Raw genomic sequence first — 21,623 nt, forward strand, 5'->3', positions numbered from 1 at the left:
TGCTGGCCTGGCAACGCCTCGAAAACGAATGGAAAATTTGTTTTGTATTTTCACAAACTAATTGATTCTTGCTTAACATTTTACGCCACATGGTTTACGAACGGCGGGGTGCAAGTATACAAACAAGTAGATGAGGCAATACCATCAAATCAACAAATTGAACGCAAATAAATGACGCCAATGAAGCACCGAATCGGAAGTCCGTTGCCTGCACACAACACCGTCGCATATACGGTGCACGGCCCAAATATTTACATAAGAGCGTCACTAGCTCTGTTGGTTATCTTTTAGTGCAGGGGTCGTCGCTAATATGAACGCCGACACGCCAGTTTTGTCCTGAAAAGGAATTGGACGGCGAGACAATAACATATCAGAATTCATCGCTTCCAGTTGCATTGTCCCCCATCTTCAGACTTCGCCAGATTATTGTCAAATATTATTGGCAATTCGCTGATTTTTTTTTCTTTTTCCTTCAAAGCCAGCCCCCCCCCCCCTCTCCCAGCCGATTTGCTGTCCAGCCCTCCGCCGTGTCGACTTCATGGAACTCGGCATTACACCTCGAAACGTTGCCCATCCTTACTTTAGTCGGTTAAAGGAGCCATGAAGAGAAAACACAACTTTGGTTCATTCGAAAGATTGCCTCGTTAGAACCATAACGACACCACTTATAACGCAAACCTCGCTCAAATAAGCTACATAATTAGGAAAAAAAGAAATGACCATGCGACCCACCAGCTCATTTTCCGCAACAGAACCTATAATGTCACTCGAGAATGCTCTGCGATTGGCGGAGGCCGGCAAAAACAAACGCATGTTAGGCAGGGCTTACAGTTTGCATAGCGAGCTAAATGCCCGTGAAACATACTGCACATTCTTTTTATGACAAAGAACGGTGGAGTAAACGGTTGAAGTTCCGAACGAACACGCAAGCGTGTGCGCCAATGCATACGAAAGTACCGCCGGCCGAGCTCGACATCTCGCCGTCGCGCAGACGAATTTTCGTGTTCGAGGCGCTCTGACCTTGGGGGAAAAATGCCGTAAACACCGCGCATTGACGCTCGTATCTTTCTGGTCGAATCAGAGAGCTCGCGCGAACGGCTTTCCATACACGACACCAGCCAACTGGCATATGCGATACTGCTACTGAAATTGAACTATTATTAACCGTAATAAAAATACGGCACATACGTACCAGTCTGTATTCGTCCGTCGCGACGGCGCTGACGAGGCAGCGGTGTCGACGGCAGGGCGTTCGTCTGTTGTGGCTATCGCGGAATGGTGGCTTTCCCGTCCACCGCGTATCCCACAACTCTTGCCGCTCGTGCAGTTAGAAGCATTGAGCGTTCAAGTGGTGTGAGGTGGTTAAATGCAAGCCCGAGCTCCTCGGCGAGAGTTTTGTTCTCAGGATCAGGCGATTCCATGACTAGGGCTGCGGGTGCACTAGATTTTACTAGTATTTTTAAAATGGCCGCCGTCTCGGTCGACTCCCGCGTGTGGGTGCTATATGGAGTCGACATACTAAGTATCTGTTTCATGGACCGGCTCGTATGACGCCATTGTTCACGTGACGAAATGTGCGATTTTAGCGGGAGATTTAAAATTTTGGCTTAAATTGCCTTATTTCTCAGTGAATAAAGCATCATTTGCTTCCGGGAAAGCGCTTGGGGTACTATGAAACACCTAATCTTTCGAATAAAACGAACTTTTGTTTTCTCTTCATGGCTCCTTTAAGAGAGAACTTGGAATATATGATGCAAGAGAGTAATTAAATACGGTGAGAGCATCAAGAAGACGCAACGTCCACTCAGTTCGCTCGACCACTTTGTTTTACGGCCACTACTTTCAGAATCCAGACATATTTGACGATTATGACGCTCGCTGCATTTTGTGACTGAGCCATAGAAAAAACGGCAAGCTAGGGCTGCAATATGTATTCGTAACGATGACGCAATCCAGCAGTGTTTATTGAAAATGCACGCATAATTCCGCAGTTGCGCAAAAGTACGGCTCACCGGAGCGGATGAGCCTGCGGTCCGCGAGACTCGTTGGCTTCTACGCGCGATCATCGCCGATTGCGTTACTCTTCTTGTTTGGGCGGCTGTTGGTGAGAAGTCTTTGGACTAAGCGTATTAGTATAAACAAGAAGATTTCACTTCAAATTTCACTTCATACGACCATCGATCGGTGAATCTGCGAATAGCAAAGCGCCGTCCCCGTCCCAGTGCTTTCGTCGACGCTGTAAATGTGTTTAGCGCTGCGAAGCTTTTTTCCCCAATGCCAAGTTGATCGCCAGACGAGATCGGACGCGTCGGGGATGGGCTGGAGACGGTGTAGCAAAACAATCGGCAGTATCGAGCTCATTTTGCTTCTGTCAAAACGGGATCCTAAGGGACGCCCGCAGCTTTGTACTACCCGGAAGTAATGCCCGGAAGCCGGTTTTGCAGCACCCCCTGGGCAGCGCAGGAGCCCTATGAAGGTGCAGAAAGCAGGATTGCGATGTACCTATTTATTAGGCGTAGCGCTACACCGAAGATTACAGGCAGCACCATGAGCCTCAGCGTTGATGGCTCAATGAGTCTGGCCGGCGAGCGATGGACCCACACATTTACGTCATCGTCTTCGTACACCTGGCTGGCCGAGGAGCGCTGAACGTAACACTCACTGGGAATTGAACACCGCAGCCGATCACACACACCGCAAGCAGGGGATCGCGGCTTGACAAATATCCGCGTGACATTTGCCCCCCGTCGAGAGAGCATCGTCCCGTCGTGTGCGAAGGTCTCGAAAAAGAAATGAATGCGCTTCCGACAGTGTTCCTCTACGTTTGAGGTAGGGCTTCATACGTCAGGGCGGAGGTTACGCCGGAGTTGAGAAACATTCCCCGTCACCCCCAACCTCGTAGGTTACGTCGCTAAGCTGGCGCGAAGCTCTATAAGGACCAAAGTTGCGTTTGAGGAGCTTTTCAGAAAGTCCTCGACGTTGAACAGGAGCCCATACCCAGACTCGCTCAGCGGGTTTGAAAACAGCAGACCTGTGACGCAGGTTGTCATGGTGCGGGTCATAGCGCTGTTGCTGCCTTGTCCGTAAGAACGCCCGTTGACGCGCCTCTTCCGCTCGTTCCGTGCACTAATTTAGCTCCATGTTGTCGTTGCTGGTGTCGTGAGGTAGCATTACGTCCTACACATTGGTCACGGGTCGGCCATAAAGAAGGAAGAACGACGTCATCTGGGTCGTGTCTTGTTTAGCCGTATTGTAAGCGAATGTAACGTATGGCAATACGGCGTCCCAGGTCTTGTGTTCGGCGTCGGTGTACATACTCAGCATAACCGCTATTCTTTTGTTGAACCATTCAGTCAACCCGTTTGTCTGCGGGTGGTACGCTGTTGATGTCCAATGTAAATTACCGTGAGTTGCATCAGTGCGTCGACAAGCCCAGCAATGAACGCTTTGCTTCTGTCTGTAATACAACGGCCGGTGCACCGTACCGGAGAGCAATGTTTTTAATAAAAACTTGGCAACCACGAATGCAGTTCCTCTTTGGAGAGCTTTTGTTTCTGCATACCGAGTGAGGTAGTCGGTGGCGACTACAATCCATCGTTCCCCACGAACGATTTCGGAAATGGTCCCAACAGGTTCATCCCAATCTCTTCAAACGGCTTCTCGCGGATTTGGACAGGGTGCAGAAGGCGCTCTCGCCGGAGTGGTGGCGCTTTCGGTCGTTGACATTCACGGCACGTGCGCACGTAGTGCTCCACGGCTGCATGAAGTTTTGGGCAGTAGCATGACTGTTGGATACCAGTCAGTGTACGGGTGAAGCCGAGGTGACCCGCCGTCGGCTCATCATTGCAAGCCTGCAGAACTTCGTTACGAAGTACTGCGGGAACAACAATCAGGTAGCTTCGGGCCCACAGAGAAAAGTTCGCTTTATAGAGGACAGCACCGCGGAGACTAAAGGATGACATCGCTCTTGAAAACACCTGCGGCACATTGGGCGAACTTCCCTCCAATAAGTCAATCAGCGGCCGTAGCTCGGAGTCCCCCCGTTGCTGCTCCTACACGGAGGATGTGTCCAGCACGTCAAGAAAAGCGTCGTCATGAGTGTAGTCTTTCAACGACGCAGGGAGATCTTGTGCTCACGAGAGACCATCGGCATCGGCATGCTCTTGGCCAGACTTGTAAACGACTTTGACGTGGAATTCTTGAAGCTGAAGGCTCCACCGCTGATCGTCCAGACGCGTCTTTTAGACTGCTCAACCAGCACTCATCACTGACCACTGTAAATGGACGGCCATACAGGTATGGTCGAAATTTAAGTACTGCCCAAACGACGGTGAGGCACTCCTTTTCGGTGGCCGAGCAGTTGGCTTCCGAAGAGGACAACGTTCGGCTGGCGTACGCTATAACCCTTTCAGCGCCGTCTTGCCGTTGCAGAAAAACCGCTCGAGTCCAGCGTTACTGGCGTCGGTATAATGCATGGTGGTGGCGTTTTCGTCGAAATGGGCCAAGACTGGAGGTGTTTGCAACCGTTGGCGCAGCTCGTCGAACGCCCTCTGTTGCTCATCATTCCAAAGGAACGCGACATCACCCCTTGTAAAGTTGGTCAGCGGAGCTGCAATGCGCGTGAAGTTCTCTATAAATCGTTGGTAGTAGGAGCATTTCCCCAAAAAGCGCCTCACGGCTTTCTTGTTGGTTGGTACGGGGAACTGGGATACCGCTTTAGTCTTAGCAGGATCAGGTCGAACTCCGGCACTGCTAATCACACGGCCGAAGAACAGGAGTTCCTCATACACAAAATGACACTTTTCAGGCTTTAGTGTAAGTCCGGTGGATCGTATTGCCTCTAAGACGGAGGTGAGACGTTCGGGGTCTTCTTCAAACGTGGTCGAAAACACAATCACGTCGTCAGATACACCAAGAAAGTTTGGCACTTTAGGCCCGACAGCACGGTGTCCATCAGTCTTTGAAAAGTGGCTGGAGCGGAACACGTCCCGAACGGCAACACCTAAATTCGTACGGTCCATCAGGCGTCACGAAAGCGGTTTTCTCGCGGTCTCGTGCTTCGACCTCCATCTGCCAATACCCGCTTTTTAGGTCCATTAACGAAAACTAGCGGGCGTGTCGTAGTCTCTTCAGGGATTCGTCAATGCGAGGCAACGGGTACACATCTTTTTTCGTAACCTCGTTGAGTTTGCGGTAGTCCCCACAAAATCGTTATGCCCCATCTTTCTTTTTCACTTAGATGACGGGCGACGCCCAGGGACTATTCGATGGTGTGGTGACGTCGTGTTCCAGCATTTGCTGTACTTGTCGCCGTATTGCATCGCGCTCCTTGGGAGCCACACGATATGTGTTCTGACGGATGGGCCTCGTCATTTCTTCGGTAATTATTCGGTGCTTTGTCAGATGCTTCTGACGGACACCTGCCATGCACGAAAAACAGTCCGCATATTGTTCCAGAGGGTCGAGGAGTACTCGGCGTTTTTCGGGCGACAGGTTGGTGTTGACGTCTACAGCGAGTTTAGCGCCCGCTGTTGCGGTGGCACCAGTTTGGAGCACAAAACAGCCCTCTGTGTCGTCGGCACCTTCGAAGGAGGTTACAGTAGTCCCTTTCAGGATGTACTGGCGTTCATTGGCGAAATTGGTGTGCAGGAGATTTTCGCTGCCACAGGACAGGTGCACCAGGCCTCTCGCGATGGCAAAGCCGTGGTCGAGGAAGAACGATGTGTGCAGCGCAGCAACGCCATCGGCAGTGCAAGGATTGTCACACGCGACTGCGACAAACGCGCAGGAACGTGGCGGCATACTTTCGTCGTCAGCGGCGATACGCAGCGGCCGACGTCGGTGCGCAGTACGCGGTACAGGAGGCAGGCTCGTCGATAGGCTCACCCTGCCCTCGCCAACATCTATAACGGTGTCGTATTCGCGCAAAACATTCACGCCGAAGATTACGTCTTTGCATCACTGCGGTAGAATGACGAAAGTGCCAGCAAAGTCAGTGCCTCCTAGACGAAAACTAGCCGTGCATTTTCCGACTCGTTTCATGAGGTGGCCTCCAGCTGACCGAAACTGAGTCCGTCCCACGTAGTCTTTACCTTGTGCAAGCGCTCGGCAAACTGCTGGCTCACGATTGAGTAATCTGCTGCGTTGTCCAGCAAAGCGGTCACCTCAGGCCCTTCGATAGTAACCCTGAGCTCAGCGCTAGGGCCTTCGTCGGCGTTAAGTGTCGCAGTCGTCGTTGTGTGCTTAAAATGCGGCAATTCTCTACGGGCGCTTTGTACTCGTCGAGTGGTCTCGGTAAGTCCTTTGGTTGACGTAGGTGGGGGTGGAAGGTCGTCCGAGATTCTGCAATCAGCAGCGTTGCCTCCCCAGGCCGCTTCGCCTAGTTTCCCCGCCGGGGGCTAGAAAACCGGACTTCGGGGCCGTCAGAGGGGCGCTACGAGTCGGCGGAAGGTGCGGTGCTGGAGAAGGTGACCGGGATCGACGAGCAGGCGACAGATGGGGAGAGGATGAGCAGCCGGAGAGAAACTACGTAGTCCGGTCTCGCGGTAGGGGCACCGTCTGTAGACGTGACCAGGCTCACCGCAGTGATACCACCGGGGCTCCCAGTCAGCTGTGCGCCACAAATCCGTTTTGCGAACACGGTTCGGTGGGAATTTCGGCTACGATGTGGGCCACGACTGCACAGGCGAGAGTGGCTGACGGAGTGGCACAGTCGGCAGGTTTGGTGGCTGCTGACGCATTGCTGCTGGGTAGCTTGTGGGGCTCTCTTGCTCGGGCGGGTCGGGAGGCGCAAATGCTTGGCGCAGCTCCTCGCGCACAATCCTGGCCAGGAGGGTGTCGGCTGTGGAATCGCAATTCCAAGCTTGCCTAGCTGTTTGCGCAAGACCAACTTGATCAGTTCCCTCAAAGAGCTGTTCTCGCTCGTCAAGCTGGCAGCGGTTCCAGGAGCATTGGTGGACGTCCGAGAATACGGACGACTTCGCTCCTTCACAGCCCGCTCGAGAGCCGTGCCCTCCCTGACGAACTCTTGCACAGTGCGTAGCGGGTTTCGGACAAGGCCGGCAAAAGGCGGCTCCTTCACGCCGTGCAGAAGGTAGCGATTCGCGTCCTACATAGCAGGATCAGCGTGGCGAAAAATGCGTGTCATGTTCTTGGCAAACATGGTGACACTCTTGTTGGGTTTCTGGATTCTCGACTACAGCAACCGCAGCGCGTGGTCACGACGATCCGGTTCGAAAAAGGGTTCCTGAAGCTCCTGGCAGAAGTCGGTCCAGGACGTGATTGTAGCCTCATGGTTCTCTCACGAAGTACGGACGTCGTCTTCCAGCAAGTAGTAGACGTGCCGCAGTTTGAGCGCATCGTACAACTGATTAAAAGTGGCAACACGCTCGAAATGAGAAATTCAGCCTTCGTCATCCTCGAAGACATCCGCGTGGAATTTCTTGGTCCACCCGCCGCTGTGGCCCAGTGGCTAAGGCATTGCGCTGCTGAGCACGAGGTCGCGGGTTCGATTCCCGACCGCGGCGGCCGCTCTTCTGATGGAGGCGAAAAGCATAAACGCCCGTGTGTACGAGATTTCGGCGCACGTTAAAGATCCCCAGGTGGTCAAAATTAATCCGGAGCCCTCCACTACGGCGCGCCTCATCGCCTGCGTTGCGTCGGCGCGTAAACCCCCCAATCAAAACAAAAAAAAATGTCTTGGTCTGGCGGAGCTGGTGAATTACCACCTGGGGCGTGGCCATAACGGGAGCTTGTGGGGCCCGACGGGTTCGGACGTTATAAATGCCCGGTAATTCAGGAGAGACACCGAGCTGGCGCCGACTGCTCCAATAGACCGGGGCGCCTATGAGAGACGGCCTTTCTAGGCTGGCGCCGAACAGGGATCCAGGCGTCCGAAAACCCTGCTCCTTCACCAGTGTTGCATCTTATAGACGGAGGTGCAGACTGCAGGATGGCGATGTACCTTTATATTAGGCGTAGCGCTGCACCGAAGAGTGCATGCAGCACGGCGAGTCTCAGCGAAGATGGCTGAATCAGTCTAGCCCGCGAGCGGTGGACCCACACGTTTACGTCGTCGTCTTCGACAACTGGTTGGCTAAGAAGCACGGAACGTATCACACACTGCGAATTGAACACTGCAGGCGATCACACGCCCGGCAAGCAGGGGCGATCACACACACCGCGAGCAGGGGATCGCGGCCTGACAAATATCCACTTGACAATATCATCGGATTGGATTGGATTGGAAAAGACTTTATTTACAAAGATCCTGCAGTAGGCGGGGGCCGATTTACGGCTCCGCCTCAACGCGGCCTAACGTTGCATCCCCTGTCGCAGCCCTACTGAACACTAGCTCCTTTCCGGAGCCCATGAATATCATCGGAGGTTTTAATGCATTGTTTCTACCGAGTGTTTGCCGGGACCTCGGTGATCCGCCGTAAGGAGGGGGTCATCGTAAGTCCCTAGGACGTATCAGCGCGGTTCCGCTCTGTAAAATAATTGTGGAAAATGGCGAACCGTGCAACGCCCTGCATTTCCACAGTAATGCAGATTTCGCAAAGTTCCAAATGTAATTGTTGTAATAACGTAAATGGAGATAATTGGTCAAACAAATTTTGAAAAATCTAAAAAAAGAAATACATAAATGAATTAGAAAAATTGGAAAAAATACACCACGTGGCATTTCCAGAATAATGCAACTTTTGCCAACGTTCCATGTGTAATCGTTGTAACAGCGTAAATGGACATATTTGGTCAAACAAAATTTTGAAAAACTAACGCAATAATAAAAAAATCGCGCCAATCCACCCCGTGATTGTGGTTGGAAAGCAAAGCTGTAAACGGCACCTATAACGATTACCCATGCGACGTCACTTTAATTTACTCACATATCTCTACAAATAGTAAAACCAGAGAGAAGATAAACGCAGTTAACCACACCATCAATTACTTCAAGAGATATTCTTGGTAAGGTTAAATCTATGCATGATGCATGAACGGTGTTTGGTTGAGTTGTTTTGCTGTAGCACAAGAGTGGAAACTTTTCTTATAAAATTAAAGTAAGCTCCAACCCGGTGTTAGACGATCTGACTTCACCGTCTCTGCACCGCGGACGGAGGTGACGAGTTTGCAGCAGAGAAGGAGGAGCAGGAGGAAGAAATACTTCTGTTCATATTTCGGAGCAGCCGAGAGTGCAGCCGTGGGGAGTGATTCCTTCTTCTGTGGGGCGCATATGCAGTGCGCGCGGCCTGTGTTCTGTCCACCCGCTGAAGCTGGGTAGGTAGAGAGGGCCTGGACAGCAGCATCTCCCATTGCTCTTGTTGGGTAGTTGACGGAAAGAGAGGAGGGTGCTCATGGGTAAAGTCGCACACCCTGACTACGGGGCGGAGTGTTCCTACTTCTGAGCAAAACGTACAGTCAGTGTCGTAGCGATTCGGATGCATTAAGTGAAGACGCGTAGGCCGTGGGAAGGAGCCCGGATTGTATGAGCCGTAGGGTAGTTTGTTGTTCTCTGGAAAGGTCAGGGTAAGGCGAAGGTACAGTCTGTCTCAGAAGGCGATAATGCTGGGTTATCTCCCTGAACGTGACAAGCGGGTGACTGTCCTCGTGCAGCTCCATAGCACGGGAGGTAAAAGCTTGTTGGGCTTGTGGGGTGGGCATATTTTCGCCCTCCATTGAAGCGTGAGCGGGTGTCCAGATGAGCTGAATGGAACCGTTTGGGGAGTGGTTTTTGTAGCACGCACAGTAGAGGTCAGGACACCCAACCCGACTGGTAATTCCAGTAGGCTTGCTGGAAATCGGTGACTACCCTCCGAACCCCTGGTTGAGTGAGAGCCAAGGTGATGGCTGCCACTTCTGCTGCCGTCATTTCTTGGGTCCTAAGTGAGGTACACGCAAGGAGGTTGGTTCTGGAGGTAGCCACGATTATGGCGTATTGCTGCCCTTGATATTTGGAGGCGTCTGTGTAGATAACTGCATGATCCCCATCGAGGTTGGTGTTTAGCGCTTGAGCCCGTGCTTTTCGTTCACCCTCATCATGTGAGGGGTTCATATTTCTAAGCAAAGGGAGCATCTTTAGTTTTAGTCGCCAAGAGTCTGGGAGTACGTCAAGAGGAGTGACATTCTGGGCTGCGCAGCCAATCTGGAGAAGCATGCGGTTTCCCACTGCAGTTCTCAGTCGGACCTTCTGGTTAGAAAGATGGACTTCTATCAGCTTTTCCACCATGTTGTGGAGCCCCGTGCTAAGCAGCCTCTTTGTGGATGCAATCATGAGAAGACCAATGGCATGCTCGACCGCCTTTTTAATCATTATATAAAGCATCTAAATGTCTTTTTTGTCGAGAAGAAGACATAGGGTTGACGTAAGTGATTCTCTAGAGGACAAAAGCTTCAATTAAGCGAAAGGTACCGGCTTCCTTTAGGCCTCGCTTCTTGGTGGCAACTCGCCTGATCATGTGTATGATTTGATTAATGCTGTTTTTGAGGCGCTGCAAGGAGACGTCACTCTTTGTGTTAGCCTCGAGATGTTGTTCCAGGATCTTGATGCTGGGGCATTGAGTGATGGCCTGGCCATCAAGGAGTATTTGAATGCATTCCTTCATTTGGCGTGAGGGCAGATGACAAGGAGCTGTGATTTCTTACGTGAACACTAGAGGCCACAGGCTTTAGCACATTGGCGTTCTAGAAGTGAGATTCCATTCATTGGTGTGAGCCTCCTTTAATTTTTGTAACTCTTAGCACATGAGCAGGTTGCGTACAGGGCCGCTAGACGGGCGTGAGTGGTCGCGTGACGCTTTCACGTGGCATTCAGCGAGAACGCAGGGGGTAAACCCGTAGATGTGCTTGGTGAGTACCAAGCACCAAACGCGTGGGCTCGTAGCTAAATCGGTAAGACAACGGGCTCTCGCTTTCTTAGTCTATTAGTTCCAGGTTCGATTCCCGGTGGTTCCAGTGAATTCTTTTATTTGTTTGCTGGAGTCTTCTGGTGACACCAACGGTCGCAAAAGAATCCTTAGGGGTACAGGTAAAAAGTTTTGCTTTAAAACGAAATAATTACGGAAAATGGCGAACGGTGTACCACCCTGCATTTCCAAAATAATGAAGATTTCGCAAAACTTTCAACTGTAATCATTAAAATAGCGTAATTGGAGATAATTGGTCAGGACAGGATTTAGTTTGGCTGGAGAAAGCTCACACTGAAGGCAGGCGGCATGTCAATGCCGCGCATTAGTAGCTAATTCTCTGAATTTCTGCAGAAGTTTTGGTATGGCCGCTTGTTTTTATACAAACATTCGTAGGCCGGACTACGAGCGAAGCGAAGATGCATATTTGGGGATTAAACTTAGCCCCACCTGACGGAGCGCACTATCACTACACGGCAATTTTTCCCCCAGCTCCCATTGTCGCCGCCTGGGATGCGCAGGTCTGTATACGGCCGGTCGTGGTCACAACTGAAATTGACATTTTTGAATTGGTCCCGAATAAACATTTCGCCCCTGGAGTTCCAATGGTTCCCACCCGCATTGGCTGCCCATCACTGTCACTATACTCACTGCCACCCTCTTTGCACATGCAGTCGAGCCTGCCTGTGCGCCAAGACTTTCTGAGCATGCAGCCAGAAGTGACGTCAAGCATGCGAACTCTATTGATTGACTGGCTGATGAACGTGCACGCTAACTTCAAGCTACATCAAGAGACCCTGTTCCTCACCGTGGCCCTCATTGACCGGTACCTACAGGTAGAGTTCCTTACTCCTCCACGCATCACGAAATGGCGCTTCAAAAGCTTGTCACAAGCGTGAGTAGGTTGTAGTTGCTTTCGAACCCATCTACGTAGCTGTCATTGACCGATCGGGGATGGGCGTGTGTTGCTGGACTTTGTGCTGGACTGTTACTCGGAATTAGCAGACCAATCGTCGTGCACTGCGCAAGCGGGGACCCAATTGCTTTTTGCAGCACAGAAGGGCACACGTAAATGTGGAACTAATGGTACCTAAAAGTGGGACTAGGTTATATGTTGGGGCACTACCAATGTGCATTTCTAGATTGAGCTTGCTAATGCACGAAGCAGCACGAAGCAGCAAACCATTAACAAAGTGCATACTTTGCTAAATGTCCTCTCTGCTTGGCCCTGTTAAAGCATGTATGTGTTTGCCTGCTAGGTGCTGTTGATGCGGGAACGCCTTAGTCACTGCTGGACCATGACTGTGCAATATATCCCCTCTGTAGCAGGTGTTGAGATGGCATACAGTCAAACGCTGCTGCAACGAATGCTTTTAATGCAAAATAGCATGCACAACAAAGCACGCCGTATGGCCTCGCCAGATTCGTATGTTTTCCATACATGCCACTACAGTTAACATCGCCTCAGTGAATTTGCCTGCTTAGTGAAGAACTTCATGCGTTTTCTGTCACCAAAGTGTTGTTTGATAAGTACTACGCCTAGCTGCAAATGTAACACGCAGCTATTAGGTGTGCCGTCGGACGTCGGTCATCCCATCCTGCCATGGAGCTGCAAGAATTGGTGAACACGTACAGCGCGTGTTGCGGCACAGCATCGGTTGTGATGGCCGACCGATACGTCTTGGTCGATCACCACGTCCTGTCTTACTCTGACCCGACAAATGACGACATTATGGAGGCCATCATACAGAAAAAAAGCTCCACAAATATTCAGGCAAGCAGTGATGAAGAGCTTGCAGAGGAGCCAAGTGTTACGACTACCCGCACAGCATAGCAACACGTCACGCGCTGTAGTTACATATCTCGTCACTCCCTCACTTCGCGCCACTACACGGCGTGAACTTTGGCAGCACGGTGGTTGTCCATGCAGTACGTCACGCTACTGTGTAGAGAAAATTGACTTTATAGCATATTGCAGTTTAGATATGAGGATCGTTTCTATCTGCATTCTTATCTGCTTCATTGGGGGTCAGTGAAGTGAGTGATGCATATAACGATTATCGCGGTCCCATACGCGTGTGACTGTATTCGTAATTCAGATCCTCATTCGATGCAAAGCACTAGACACAAGATGCAGACACTTTGAAGAACAGCACAGACAACACATTCCACTACACCCGTCTTACGTCATAGCTGACGATCCCATGGTTTCTGCTCATCGCGTTAAGTCTTCACAGATGAACTTTTGACTTCTGTGTACATACCACCAGTAGTCTTACCTGGCCGCATACACCAGTCATCATTATCTCTCGTGTCACTTTCATCTTTACTGAGAGGGTGTAGAATGTATGTTCCCACCCCTGTTGGTAAATAAGTACTTTTGCCCCGCACGGGGCACCTTGAGTAATCTTGGTGACAGTGTTGGCGACACTGCTGACCCCGAGCCCCCACACGCACGCTGTAACCGACCGTGGTAATGGGTTTTAAGGGGAAGGGTAGAAACCTCAAACGGTGGCCGTCGGAGCCCAGGTCAAGCTCCGGCGGATGGGCTCCCTGCCTGTCTACCAGGCAGGGAGCTCCGGGACCTCTTTGGCTACCAGGGTAAGGTCAAAGAAGAAAGTACCCCCGTCTCCCTGCTTCTATACTGTGCTATATGGCATTTTCAAAACCCCCCTCCAAACGTGATCGGCCTCCGAAAAGGGGCCGCACCGAAGTTTCATTTCCACCTCTTCCAACAACTGTCTTTCCAACAACCGTAAACAACTATTCCCGTTTTCTTGTAATTGAGTCAACTGACACAGAAAGATCTGTCGCTTCATTGTCTGTCTTCTTGGTATCGAAGTTCCTGACAAGTATAATTGGTGAGGCGTACAAAGCCAAGAAACAAAGAACTGGGCAATTGCTGGTCGAAGTCACAAAGCAGCAGCAGGCAGAAAAACTCTTGAGCCAGACCCCAATCGGTGATGTTGACATCAGTATCACGCCCCACCGCAGCTTAAACAGCTCCCAGGGCGTGATCTCCGATCCCGATCTACTGAACGAAACTGAAGCCGACCTGCTGGAGGGCCTTCGAGGTCAGGGCGTAACAGGGGTCAGGCGCATAAACATACGTAGAGAGGACAAACAAATACCTACAAAGCATCTTATCTTAACTTTTGACAGGTCGAGCCTTCCAGAATACATAAATGCAGGTTTTGTTCGATGTCTGGTCCGACCTTACATCCCTTACCCGCGGCGCTGTTTTAAGTACCAACGGTTTGGGCATGGACCCAAACTCCTGCCGCGGCCGCCTTACCTGTGCAAAATGCGGCCAACATGACCACCCGTCCGAAAACTGCAACATCCAGAATTTCACCTGTGCCAACTGCCAGGGGCCCCACACAGCGTGGTCCCGAACTTGTGAGAAATTTAAGCAGGAAAAACAAATCATCAATGTAAAGGTCACAGAGAACATCACCTTTCCCGAGGCGAGAAAGAGGTTCGCCTCTTTACCTCTGGGGAGGTACGCCGACGCAGCTCGCCGGGGGGCGGAGCGGCGCCTGGTTTCGGCGGGGACCCAGTACCGCGAGTCGGACTTGGTCCCGCCCCCGCCCCCCCCCCCCCTCGGCTGCCTCTTGCAGCCCAACCGCCTCTGCACCGCTCGCTCACCCAGCAGCGGCTGTGGTGGCAACGTCTATTGGGGATGCCGCTGCATCCACTGCTTCCTCTCCACCGGCCCAAAGCACACGCAAGGGCACGGAGATGGAGACGGAGGCAGTCGCAGCGACACCCTCCCCCGCCTCACTGCCTGTGCCATCTGTCGTGCTCCCCACGCCTTCGGTACTGGCAGCGCAGGCAAAGAACACCCGAAAGGGTACCACGTCAAGGGGGCCCAGTCCGCTGGGGACCCCCTCGCCTTCAGATGACGACATGGACGTCGAGCCCTTCTGGATTTCATCGCAACGGAAGGAACGGGCTGCGACGTCCAGGTCAGTAGAGAAGGCCAGAAAACCCCTTCCAAGAGTGCAAGCCCCGAAAGACCCTACATAAATAGTCACACTCCAGTAGCTCTGAACACATAATAATGGGAAGAGAAAATATTGTTCAATGGAACTGCAGAGGCCTTCTGAATAATCTTGACGACGTGTATGAGATTCTGCATGCCAATCAGCCAAGTTTAATGTGTGTCCAGGAAACACATCTGAATTCCAAACACACAAATTTCTTGAATAGTTACCTGGTATACAGGAAAGACAGGGATGGCTGCACACACTCTTCTGGCGGTGTGGCCATAATCGCCCGCAAATCCTTAGCATGCCACCCTGTCACCTTGAACACCGTCCTTGAGGCTGTAGCCGTTCGCACAATAATATTTAATAGGTTGATAACGGTATGCTCCATATACATTCCTCCTGATGTTGCACTTAGGAGCTCCGACTTCGAGGCGCTGGTTAAGCAGCTGCCGGAACCATACAGCCTTACAGGCGACCTTAATGTTCACAACTCTCTTTGGGGCTCTTCCAGAACGGATGCCCGAGGTCGCCTGATAGAGAAATTTCTTACATCTAATGGAGCATGCCTTTTCAACAATAAACAGCCTACATATCATACCATAGGTCACAACACATACTCACATCTTGACCTGGCTATTGGTTCTGCAATTCTCTTCCCATGTCTTGAGTGGGGTGTGGGCACGGACCCATATGGTAGTGACCATTTCCCCACTTCATTAACGTATATAGGTACAGGCCCGAGCACTCCATCTTCCCATAAAAGGTTTAAAGAAGTAAGAGCTAACTGGAATACATTTAGAGACATCCCAACTACACCCCACATCCATAGGACACCTACACGTTGAAGAAGCTACCCAACTGCTCACGGCGCACATCCTCGACGCCGCCGAAAAGTCCATTCCCCACGCCTCTGGTGCCCCGCGCAACCAGCGGAGGCCGTGGTGGAATGAGGACTGTAGGCGGGCGCGAACAAGGCGTGGGGTGTCCTTCGTCACTACCCCACGTCGGGTAACCTCATTTTGTTCAAACGAGCCAAGGCGTTAGGAAAACGCGTGCACCGTGAGGCAAAGCGTGTGAGCTGAGGGCTGCTTTGAGCACGTGTAAACCCTCAGCTCCAGGCCCAGACAACATCACATATACAATGATACAACACCTGCACGCAGACACTCTTCTAACACTCTTACACCTATATAACAAGATATGGCGTTCGGGGCACATTCCAAACTCTTGGAAGGAGGCTATAGTTGTAGCTTTCCTGAAGGAGGGAAAGCACCCGTCGTCCCCCTCAAGCTACTGTCCTATAGCCTTGACGAGCTGCCTATGCAAGCTCTTCGAGAAGACGGTAAATCGCAGGCTCGTGTACTTCCTTGAGTACAACGGTCTTCTCGAGAGCAGCCAGGCAGGCTTCAGGGTGGGGCGATCGACGAACGATCAACTGGTAGCTCTTGACTCGTACATCAAGGATGCCTTCGCGCATAAGCAGTATTGTTTAACTGCGTTTTTCGATCTTGAGAAGGCATACGACACCGCTTGGCGTTATGGAATCCTTAGTGACTTCAAGTCATTTGGTGTTTCGGGTAACATGTTGAACACTCTTGTTAGTTACTTGTCAGACAGAACGTTTCGAGTAAGAGTTGGTTGTGCACTCTCAAAGGTTCACGTGCAAGAAAATGGCGTGCCACAAGGTGGCGTGTTGAGCTCCACTCTCTTCATAGTAAAAATGAACTCTCTTGGTAAGCCACTGCCACCTACAATCTCTTATTCCATGTATGTAGATGACGTCCAGATATCCTTTAAATCGTGCAATATGTCAATCAGCGAACGTCAAGTCCAGCTTGGTGTAAAGAAACTTGCCGGCTGGGCAGACAAGAATGGTTTTAAATTAAATTCTGTAAAAAGCTCCTGCGTTGTGTTCTCCAGGAAGCGCGGGGTCCATATGGACCCAGATATTAGTCTTAATGGCCTGCCGCTTCCTGTGAACAAGGAGCACAAGTTTTTAGGTGTGGTGTTTGACCACAAACTCACATTCATTCCCCACATCAAGGAACTTAAGCATAAATGTCTCAAAACAATGAATATCCTTAAGGTTCTCTTCCACCAATCCTATGGTTCCGACAAAGAACTCTTGCTTCGCTTGTATACTGCTTTGGTTGGGTCTCGTTTGGACTATGGCAGTGTGGTGTATGGGTCGGCGACTAAGACAGACTTGCGAATTCTTGACCCAGTGCTACACTTGGGCCTTCGTCTTTCGTCGGGTGCTTTTCGCACTAGCCCTGTTGAGAGTCTTTATGTTGAGTGTAATAAGTGGAGACTTGAGAATCAACGAACATACATGGACTTGCTTTATGCTTTTAAAATTTCATCGCTGAATACACATCCTTTTTATCCTGTCTTTAACGATACATCAACATCACAGCTCTTTGTAAATCGCCCATCCGTACCTCTGCCCTTTTCACTTAGAGTGAAAGAGCGAGCCTCGGATCTCAGTGCTTCGTTTTTAGATGTGTACAGGTCATCCTTTTCAAACAGTTTACCGCCTTGGCAAGTTCGCCCTGTGTTGTGCGACCTTTCTTTTATTACACTTGACAAAAATCGGGTACCACGAGCTGCAATACTGCAGCACTTTCTGTCTTTGCAGTTTAAATACACATGTGCAGAATTCTATAGTGACGCTTCTAAAACGTCCACTATGGTGTCGTGCGCTGCTCATGGTCCAAATTTCAATGCAGCTAGAACCATGAGCGTGCACACAACAATTTTTTCAGCAGAAGCGTATGGAATTTTACTGATTGTACGACACATTCTTGAAACTCAAATTCCCAATTCCATCATCTATACAGATTCTTTGAGTGTTGTTCGTGCACTGTCATCGCATAAGCCCCCTAAAAACCACATAGTTAATCTTGTATTCAACACTATCATGTCCGTGTATGCACAAAAGCATGAGCTGGTCCTCTGCTGGGTCCCAGGACACGCAGGGATTGCTGGGAACGAGTTGGCAGACGAGAGGGCCGCTGCTGCTGCACTCAGGAGCACTGTGGACAATAGAACGATACCCTACACAGACCTCAAGCCTCACATAAGACAACACCTGCGCAGAACATGGCAAACACACTGGGACGAACAGACAGACAACAAACTACACGTAATAGAGCCACACTTGGGACGGTACACAGCTGACTCACACAACAGACAGACGGAAGTCGCCTTGGGTAGGCTGCGGATAGGGCACACCCATGCAACGCACTCGTATCTGCTGACGGGATCTTCTAGACCCCAGTGCAGCAGGTGCGGAGAGGCCCTATCCGTAGTGCACATACTAATCACATGCAAGGCACTCCACACAACACGACACAAACACTTCAGAGAACTCTACAGACAACATATTCCCCTACATCCATCGTTTTTTCTAGGTGACGATGCCATTGTTTCCGTGAAACGTGTGTTTCAGTATTTGTCAGACGTCAAGTTTTTAAACCTCATTTCCTATCACGCATAATCAAATCTGGCCCTATACACCAGCCATGCTCATTGTCGTTGTGATTTTACTTTTGTTTATGCTTACTTTACTTAGTGTTTAAGGTTTCACCCCTCATATATGACTATTGTTTTGGCGGTCTTTGCCCAGTTGGCCTTGCGCCATAAACATCCAACCATCATCAAATAAGTACTTTTTGTACTTTTTGCCATAGTCGGCCTTGAACAAATAAAAACAAATCATCATCGCCATGACTGTGCCTAAAGTGAGCGTACTGTCTGCAATGCAGAGCTTCCTACTAGAATTTCCTGTGTGTCACCTACCGGGATGAAGTCAGGAGGGTCGGCCTCAACAGCGCCTGTGAAGCGAGGTGGCAAAGTGAGCCATGCTCAGCAGAGCCTAAAAGAATCCTTTTCATCTGCCACAAAGAAAGCACATGAGCACGTTGGAAGAGACATCACTGTCGCACCCCATATTGCGGAAGTGATGAGCTGAGGCAGAACGACATCAGCAAGATGTGCATAGTGAAGCAACATTCCCTGTATAGCACTGCCTTTCGCTTCAACCGAAATACCTTCAAGCCACTTTCCTCATGCTCTCGCCTGCCCTTGTAGGCTTCCCAGCTTCCTGTGCGCTCTCAGCCTGGGTGGTGTCCGGTGGGCAGAGCCGCTCTAAGGAAGCCAAACCAAATGATTGACGGGTTTTTTTGGTCCAGCATCTGCAACGTGGCGGACCTTCACCGCCATGTCTTTGGGCCCCAGGATGCCTAATTTGGCAGCTCATACGTGTCGTGGCATGTGACGGCGGATATGCCTCAGGTGCTTCGGAAAATGGCTGACGCGACAGGCAATACAGTGCAGGTGCCATTGGCTTCTGCTCGTCTCAGCGCCAAGGAACATGGTGGTGCACACTGTTGTGGAATATCTGCTGCGGAGTTGGGTGGTAATGCTGTTGCATTCCTTGCATCACGAGCGATTGGGGGTCGTTTAACACTTTACAGGTGACACGCGGTTTGCACCTGCCACAAGGCGACAGATAGCACAACTGTGCTTGTGGGGCTTAAGAGGACACCGAGGGGATTTGTAACCATTGCGGGAATAATAGGAAAAATTGTGGTCTGGAGTCTCTAGGCCATGTTTCGACCACTGTCGTTCCGTTGACCCGACTTTATTCAATAAAAAGATGAATCAGAAAAGTCTAATCCTCTCTGCATCCTCCTGGCCAATTTTCTATGACGTTTCTTAGACGTCAAAACGAGATGGCTCGGCTTGACTGCGCTACTGTATGGCTCGCCTACCCTCCGACAGAATCCGTCAGCCTAGCGTTTAGTCGGTCGGCCGCCGTCTGCTGGTCACTATTCGTTCGCGCAGTTGAAACGAAAGCACGGCATGTTTGTGTCTGGAATATTGTGCCTTTACTTCGTGCTTTTGCAGAACATATCAAGCTCTAAGTCCAAGTAGGTCCATACAAACGCACATGTGACGCTTTGCTGACTGGTACGCCAGTAGAAAACTATAAGGCCAATTGAAGGTGGGAGAAGAGTAACCAAAGTTAATGTAGGTAATAAGGAATTATAATCAACCGAAACTTTTACCGTACAGCGTAAAACGAAGGTGCGGGGGAAACGTTTTGTGCTGGGTGAACTAGCACAGCGGTCAGCAGCCCAACAACACATCTGAAAACGCTTTTCTGCCTAAGGAATGCAATCGCGCGAGATATTTGTGGAAAATTGCGCTACGCATAGTGCACGAGCTCTATTGAATAAATAGTCATGTAAGCTGCTTGAAATGATAAAACTAAATGGAAATGTAAACAGGCTATGCATTATATACTTTATATTCCCACCTTTGGCAGCGCTGACTTAAAGGAGCCATGAAGACAAAACACAAGCTTGGTTCATGTAAAAGATTGCCTCGTTAGAATCATACTGAAACCACTTTTAACGTAAAGTTCGCTCGAATAAGCTGTAGAATAATGAAAAAAGGGAAAGGCTATGTGACCCACTCATTAATTTCCCGCAACAGAACGTAGCAGGTCCTACCAGGGCGCTCTGATTCGCGGAAACGGGCAAAATCAAATGCAAATTAGGCAGAGCTTATTAGCTTGCCGAACGAGCTATTTGCGCTTAAATTTAGCCCACATCCTTTTTAAAGCAGTAAGAATGGTGGGACCGACAGTGGAAGTTGCGAAAGCGCACGTAAACATAGAAGTACCGATGCGTAGTGCTGTTGGTACTGCGGGAACTATGCTTGGTTTAGCTGCACAGGACTGCGGGGCTTCGGGGTAGTTTTAGGCGACACTGGCCGATTGACGCAAGCAACGGTGTCTTACGTGACCATATTTGTCGAGCGAGCAGTCTGTTTCACGAAACAATTATTTTCTCCCTTAACAAAACCAAGCCAGGTTTAAATATTGTCAAAAACAAACCAGAGGCAGAAAACAGCTTGCCACGGTATGGTGGCGCCATCTAGGTTCACTAACGTTAAACAAGGCTTACCATTCTTCTGAGTGGTAGGTTGCTAAGATGGCATTGCATACCACGAAAACACAGGTTTAGCGGGGAAATAAAACTTTTAACGTACATTGAATAATTTCTCAGTAAATAAAAGATAGTTTGCATCCGCACAAGCGCTGGGGACACTATAAAACACAAAATGTTTCGAATAAAACGAAGTTGTATTTTGTCTTCGTTGCTTCGTTAAGGCAGAGTGGTCTGGATCATTAGAGGTATTTATTGTTTTGCAATTCGCGAGTTAAAATCCCTGGTAGCGCATGATATCTTTCTTTTGAAGTAGGTTTATTTGCTTTTGGGCACTGTTTTTTATGCTGAAGTCACCATCTTTGCGCTGATATGTTGCTTGCTCGACGGGCGAGTTCGCAGAATACGTGAGACTTATACTGACGCGCTGTCGAGTTCTAGATGGCGTGGTGTTACCATAAGCACTGATTGCTTGCGGGCAAGTCCCACATCAGCCGTCCCTGGCCCTGGTGCGAACACCCCTTCTAAAATATAGGGACGAGCCAGCCAAGCTCCAAAGGTGGGAGAAAGGCGCATCACATTTGGGCATCTACGGTGACGCAGAGGGTCTTCCTTCACTACTAACGCCCCGGCTACTGATTGTCACGATTCCAAGCCATGCAAGTGGATTTATCTGACGCATCTTACATCCGACAAGTTGGCAGAAGCGCGGTAGGCCGATTACCGAAATATCGAGAATGCCCAGCCAATAATAACGTCGGATGGCAAGCATG

General features: G+C 50.2%; 1 protein-coding gene across 1 annotated transcript in view; it reads left to right on the plus strand.

Moving 5' to 3' along the window:
- LOC144156128 (G2/mitotic-specific cyclin-B-like) overlaps positions 1-21,623 on the plus strand; it is a 68,760-nt gene that overhangs the window by 8,829 nt on the left and 38,308 nt on the right. Inside the window, exon 2 of the mRNA XM_077687989.1 lies at positions 11,576-11,737. Coding sequence (XP_077544115.1) covers positions 11,576-11,737 — 162 coding nt within the window. The remainder of the gene's footprint in view (positions 1-11,575; positions 11,738-21,623) is intronic.

Source organism: Haemaphysalis longicornis, unplaced genomic scaffold, assembly GCF_048455015.1.
Source record: "Haemaphysalis longicornis isolate Haplotype H1 unplaced genomic scaffold, Haemaphysalis longicornis Haplotype H1 scaffold_1, whole genome shotgun sequence".
Taxonomy (NCBI): Eukaryota; Metazoa; Arthropoda; class Arachnida; order Ixodida; family Ixodidae; genus Haemaphysalis; species Haemaphysalis longicornis.